This window comes from Phalacrocorax aristotelis, chromosome 21 (assembly GCF_949628215.1).
Source record: "Phalacrocorax aristotelis chromosome 21, bGulAri2.1, whole genome shotgun sequence".
Lineage (NCBI taxonomy): Eukaryota > Metazoa > Chordata > Aves > Suliformes > Phalacrocoracidae > Phalacrocorax > Phalacrocorax aristotelis.
This window is the reverse complement of record NC_134296.1, coordinates 2,823,736-2,829,962: the sequence shown is the minus strand read 5'-3', so window position 1 is coordinate 2,829,962 and position 6,227 is coordinate 2,823,736. Positions and strand designations below refer to the sequence as shown.

The 6,227-nt window shown below is 55.0% G+C and overlaps 1 protein-coding gene across 1 annotated transcript; it reads right to left on the bottom strand.

The window, feature by feature from the left end:
* Positions 1-217: 217 nt before the first annotated feature.
* LOC142067060 (embryonic pepsinogen-like) lies at positions 218-3,953 on the bottom strand. The gene is made up of 9 exons (XM_075115313.1): positions 3,898-3,953; positions 3,404-3,566; positions 3,002-3,119; positions 2,393-2,511; positions 2,086-2,285; positions 1,536-1,649; positions 900-1,044; positions 551-649; positions 218-355 (listed from the first exon to the last, which is right to left on the bottom strand). Exons 1-9 carry the CDS (start codon positions 3,951-3,953, stop codon positions 218-220), a joined length of 1,152 nt encoding a protein of 383 aa, XP_074971414.1.
* Positions 3,954-6,227: the final 2,274 nt, after the last annotated feature.

The window sequence follows — 6,227 nt, the reverse complement described above, 5'->3', positions numbered from 1 at the left end:
CCAAGTGCTCCTTAGCTACCACAAAGCAGCAAGTGTATGACAGCTCCTTCCTAATTCCTGCTGTTCTATTACAAATAAATGGGCAGCCACCAACTTGAAACATCACCCTTTTATTCATGTGTGAGCAAGAGATCCCCAAGGAACCTTTAACACCAAAAAACATGGTTGTGGCCTGGTTGCTTGATGAAACCACAGCACTGCTGGCATCGTGGTGGAGCTAAATAGCCTTGGCCAGTCCAACACGGTTGTTGGCCCGGTCAAAGATGCTGTAGTACACCCTGATGAAAACGTCTCCCAAGATCCAGAGCTCCCCAGAGGTGTTCTGGAAGCTGCTGATGCAAGGTCCTTGGTCATTCTGCATTTGAGCAAGAAGAGGCAAATGGGGGAGATGTGGGCTAGTATCTTTTCTTGCATTGCTCTGGAGGCCCATGGCCATCCATCCCCTGCCTCCCATGGAAACGGGAGAAGCCAAGGCAACCAGAGCCATTGGAGAAAGTACAAGGACCTTGAGAGAGTCTCCTGAAGCCAGGACCACCTGGTCCCCCCTTACCTGCTCAACGTAAGCCAAGGCAGACACAGGATACTGAACCCCATCGATGACAAAGATGACATCAGCCATGGCAGAAATGGAGCTGCAATTCACGTTGTACTGCAGAGAGCAGAGGGAAAAGGCTCTTAGGTGGGAAACGACATGCTTACGGGGTGAGGAGTGATGGGTTTCACTCTCCTAGTGACCAGGAGTGTCTCATGGTGCTTTCTATTGGAGGTATCAGAGGAGCGGGGCTGGTTTGCCATGAGCAGAGATGCAGTGGCCCTGTGCGTGGGAGCAGGCTTGGCGCTGGGCTCAGCAGCGCCAGGCTGCCGCCAGGGCAAGCAGAGCAAGCCATGGGTGCTCTTACCTCTCCGTACATGTCCTGCCGGGCCCCGACTGCGCTCTGGATGTTACTAATGCCGGAGGGTGGCCCAGCCACGAGGGAAGTCCCGGTGTCAATGATGGCTTGGCAGCCACCACTACATGCAACCTCCTGGCTGTTCACGATGATGCTGGGGGGACAGCCAAAGCACACGCCCATTAATAACCAGCTGGATCTCAGTGATGTTTTAGATCTTCTTTTACAGGCGTTAAAGCTGAGTAACCCAAAGTGCTGCCCTTGAGCCTTTGGCTTCTTGGAATTTGCAAGACTAGCTGGTATCACAGCCCCTGTTGCACACATGGCACTGAAGCACTGAACACAGCCCAGCAGCTGGGACCCAACTGAGCCCAACAAAGTAGGTTTTGGACCATAATTTTCTCTGCTCATCACCAGAGACATCCCCAAGAGCACAAGCTTTGTGCACAGAAGAGCTAGGCACAAAGCGTCCCCATTTGGGGTGGTACTTACCAAAGTACTATGGATTTTGGCCCTTTAACCTTCTGCATCCCACAGCTGTGGGGTGTGATAGGCCAGTGGAAAGACTTTGATGTTGATGAGTCCAAGGTCTCTTTATAAACGATGGTTAGAAATGAACATAGACCAGTAGAGCTGTTTTGTTACCTGTCCATGGAGATCTGCCAGTAGCCTTGGTAAGAGACGGAGATCCAGTTGATGGAGCCAGTGAAATAAGACTCGTCGATTCCCCCGAAGATGACCACACTCCCTGTTGTCTCACTGGATGACATAGGAAAGCAAAACAGTGGAGAGTTTGCCACGTGGCTTTAGTGCAGGTAGCTCAAAACAGCAGGGCTGTGTGCCCCGCGGGGTGAGATGTGTGATGCCATGGTCACATCGACTCCCCTCCTCATTACAGGGCACCAGCGAGGCAGTGGTGTAACAGCAGTGTGTGCCAGTCCTTTGGACCCAGAAAAAGGGAGCCATGGTGGAAGCATGTGGCTGGAAATGAGAGAGGATTCCCAGCAAGCCATAAGCTTCCCGGTGAGCCTGGTGGACACCTGCTACCAGCCCCCAGCCTTGGCATGCCATGACAGAGGGACGACAGCCGGATGGTAGCAGTGACGGTGGAGGAGCTGGAGCCACCAGCAAATGCAATGAGCTGCATGAGCTGCATCTGCTACCTTCCCCAGCCCTTGAAACCCACATGGCTTACCGGGACAGATAGACCGAAAAGAGGTTCTCCTCCAGCAAGCTCTCGTTCATCAAGTTATCAAACACCGGCATGATCCCATCAGCAGCCAGATTTGGGTAGCCCAAGCCCAGGATCCCATCAAATTTGACATGGACAAAGAATTGTCCGGGCTCAGTTGTGCTCAGGCCGAAGAGCTGGTTGGTGTCCACCAGAGATGCAACCTAGGGATGGGGAGGTTGCCATAAGATCTCAGGTGCTGCAATACTGATGTTAGTCAGGTGGAGAAGGCACAAAGGACCCCCACTGGAAATGCCATCGTGACACTCACGGTGACGGTGTCGGAGCCCACGATGCCCTCCATGTCACCCGTGCCATACTGAATAGACAAGTTCTGCCCTGTGCTTTTGTAGGTGGAGGACAGTGATGGGTTAAACATCTGATGGTTTTCTAGAAGGTAAGTGGGAAAAATCAGAACTGAAGCTTTTCAGCAAGGCTGAGCTGTAAGGGAAGCGTGGGAGGAGGAACCCTGCTGAATTGCTATTTAGACCTGCCATTTATTATCCTGCTTTCAGGAACAATTTAGCTGTGAGCATTTGCTGTACGTCCCTGCCCCTCCTCCAGCAACAAGGGATCCACAGGAAAGCCCATCACCCCTTTTGGACAGCTGGGGAAACTGAGGCACCGAGCACTTAAGCACATCACCCTGTGGCGTACAGCACTGAGCAGGTCCTACACCCCAAACGCTCACCTCTCCAGCGCGTTTCACAGATGCTGCGGACCCAGCACCACGCGGTCTGCTCCTTGCACTGGCTAGGTGGCCCCTGGTCCCCTGACAATGTCACCCCAATCTTTGGGCTTGATCATGCGGTTCTAAGCCCAGGACAAGCTGCTGGACCCAGCTCTGCCGAAACGGGGATCCCTGCCTGCCCCTACTTACGACAAGCCAGGCTGGTGCAGGAGACGGAGGGAACCCAGAGGTTGGAGGAGCCGGTGTCGAAGACCACGGTGAAGTCCTGCGGTGGGGTGCCGATGGAGATGGTCCCGTAGTACTCCACCTGTGGGGCGGCAGGGCCAAGCGTTGCTTTCAAAGCATGAAACCCCAGGCTTTCAGTCTTCATGGTCCCTTTCATGGGGGCACCTTTCTTCTAGCAGAGCTGCTGGGGGGATGTTTCAGTGCCCTGGCTCTGTCCAGGGCCGCCAGCATGGGCAGGAAGGGGCAAGGGATGTGAGCTGAAGGTGAAAGGATTCAGATTTGGTCCATGCACAGCACAGGCACGGGGACGGGTGTCCCACAAACCACCCCAGGGCTGCGCCGCTGGGGGACAAGGCCAATACTCACATCAAGGGTGTTCAGCAGGGGCTCGGTGGCCACTTCGGTCCTGTTGGGAAAAGCATGAGGGAATTTGGTGCCGATGTTGTAGCAGTGACTCTGGAAGAAGCGGTGCAGCAAGCCCTTCTCCCTGAGGACCTCTCTCAGCTTCTTCCCCCTTTCCAAGGGCAGCCTGGCACAAGCACCAAGGGAAAAATAAGTTAGGATTTTGTTGCCTGCAGCTCCTGCAAGCGGCATTTGACACCTTCAATAGCTGTGCTGACCCAAGAGCAGAAGCAGAGCGGCCTCCCCCAGACCTCTGAGTCAGGGGGATTTCTGCAAAACCTCAAAGCATCTCTAGAAATGAGACCCTCCACGAGGCACCACCACCTCCTCTGCACCCCTGCAGCAGCTCTCCCAGCCCTCACCTCTGCTTCCCAAAGCCATTAAAAGGTTCTGAGCGCTCATTTTGCCCCTTCACCTCGACTCGAGTGGCCTGTGAGAGCGATGCTGTGGCAACTTACCTGGTGACACCCTGGGAGAGGGCAGAGGCAGCGCAGAGAAGCACGAGGAACCGCATTGTGCCGGGGCAGCCAGGGCAAACGGCCAGCGGTTTATATAGCCCCTGCGCACCCCACCTGCGGTGCCAAGAGCGGCGGGGACCGCTGCTGCCCCGGCCCCTCCGGCGGGCACCCGGCCAAGGCAGGTGACACCCAGGGACTGAAGGACACGGCAAACATCGGCTAATATCAATACGTCACCCAGCAAGGTGGGGTGGGGGGTGATCACACTGCGCTGACCATGATACCCTGCCAGAAACCCCATGCTCCCCCTTGTGTCCCCCCTCCGAACCGCCATCCTTTAGCACCCCAAATCCTTCATCGCGACCAGGCACTGCCTATTTGTGGGCATCATTTTGGCTTCCAAAGCCGTTGCAAGCCGCAGTGGGACCCCCCCATCTAGCCCAGCTGGGCTGGGGAAGGGGGCCCCACTGGGTGCCAACGTGTGTGTACACCCTGGGGAGGTGGGCGCGTGGGGTATACGCACGTTTTGACCCTCCAGTGCCCGCCGTTATCTGCAAAAACCAATTAGTAAAGTGGGATGCAAACAGGCTGTGGGAAAGGTGACCCTGCAGCACGCTGACCCCTCTCAGCGTGGTTTGCCCAGCGATACGGGGACCATTAAAAGCAGGATTAAAACTCCTAATGAGTAGCCTTGGTATCGCCCGCAGCGATAGCGGCATCGGCTCGCCTCCGGCAGTTTGCAAAGAGGAGAGCACGAAGGACGCGGGGCGACGTGCGAGATGCGAGATAAGGCTCCTCGTAGCCGCTCGGTGCTGATTTTATTTGAGCAGCGTGCCCCAAACGACTACGCCCCCCTCCCGACCCCCGAAACTTGGTGGCAGCTGCTGGTATCGCGGCAGGACATGGGGTTTCGCTAACGGCAGCGTGGAAAAGCCGACGGACCCTTTTTTTTTTTAACCTTTATTGTTTGACTTTCCTCTCAGCGGGGCTGCTATTTAGAAAAGATGCTGCAGGCAGAGCCGCTCCGTCCCTGCGCCGCCGGGACGGTCCCCTCTGCTGTGGGGGGAGGTGGTTTCTGCGACGCGGCTGGTTCTTGGTGTGGAGTAAAGTGGGAATTAATCATTATTTTTTTCAGCAGAGGGAAAGGAACTAGCTGAAATTGTCTGGTTGCTTTATACAGGAGTGGGAAGGGGCTGGGGCTGGGCTATGGCAGCCAAAAAAGTAACGAGGCGCATCCCGGTTTGGTCCCAGTCGTGAGTTCAAGCTGGGTTTGAAATGAGGAAAGCCATCGGGACAAACGGCAGAAACCCTCTTGGGAACAAAACGTCGCCCCAAGCCAAAAACAAATTATAAAAAATAAATATAAACAATAAAATTATAATATAATAAATAATAAATATACAACTGTAATAATATTAATGCATAATTCATAATGAATATTATAAATAAAAAATAAAAATACAGCCCCTACAATCTATATTTTAATATAACATAAAGATATAAAGCTCACAAAGTCCCGTCTTAACCCTGCCATTAGCCAAGCAGCTGCCACGGGCTGCTGTCTGGGGTCAAGCTCGCCCCCGCGGCGTTCAAGCCACGGAGTCGCAGATCCCCGTTGGCGACCCCGAAGGCCAGCGTCCCGCCCGGCTGCAGGGGCAGCCCGTGGCGCCGGGGGCTCTGCAAGCCGCTGTGGGGAGAAAGCGGGGGTGGGAGCAATGACTTATGCTCGGGGGGAAACTGGGATGGGTTTGATGTGGATTTTAGGGAGGGAAATGAGAATAGAATAGAATAGAATAGAATAGAATAGAATAGAATAGAATAGAATAGAATAGAACAGAACACTCTCACGCTCTTTGGAGACCATACATGCGATTATTTGAGGTGGGCGCACCTCCGGGATGCGGCGCTGGGTGTGTGACCCAGGGTCCCGGCGGGCCCCGGCCCGCTCTGGCTTGCGCAGCCGGTCACGGTTCACCGTGGAGGCAGGCCGTTACCCAGCGAGCGGGGAAACGCCGGAGCAGGAGGCCGAGAGGGGCACCCGGCTCCGCGCCGCGGGAGGGAGGGAGGCAGCTCACGGGAAGCAAACAGCCCCCGTGCTCCGGATTACAAGGCTGTGTTGACCTTTCCCCCCCCGTCCCTGCGGGAGGACGTGAGCTTTTGCTTTGCTGCTTGTGCTTTTCCCCCTGCGCAGAGGTTCCCATCGCCAGGGGGAAAAAGGAGATTTGCTAGATTTTGCTCCCCTAAACGCACTTTGAAAGTAGCTTAAAAGTGGTTTTTCTGCTAAACTGCAGGTAGACCATGCTGGGACACATCCCTGGTGAGAGCGTGGA

Excerpts from the sequence above, each read along its gene's own strand:
- LOC142067060 (XM_075115313.1), bottom strand. The coding sequence starts at position 3,953 with ATGCGGTTCCTCGTGCTTCTCTGCGCTGCCTCTGCCCTCTCCCAGGGT. Across the intron at positions 3,567-3,897 it reads CTCTCCCAGGGTGTCACCAG|GCTGCCCTTGGAAAGGGGGA; the intron begins GTAAGTTGCCAC and ends TGCTTGTGCCAG. Across the intron at positions 3,120-3,403 it reads CCCTGCTGAACACCCTTGAT|GTGGAGTACTACGGGACCAT; the intron begins GTGAGTATTGGC and ends GCCGCCCCACAG.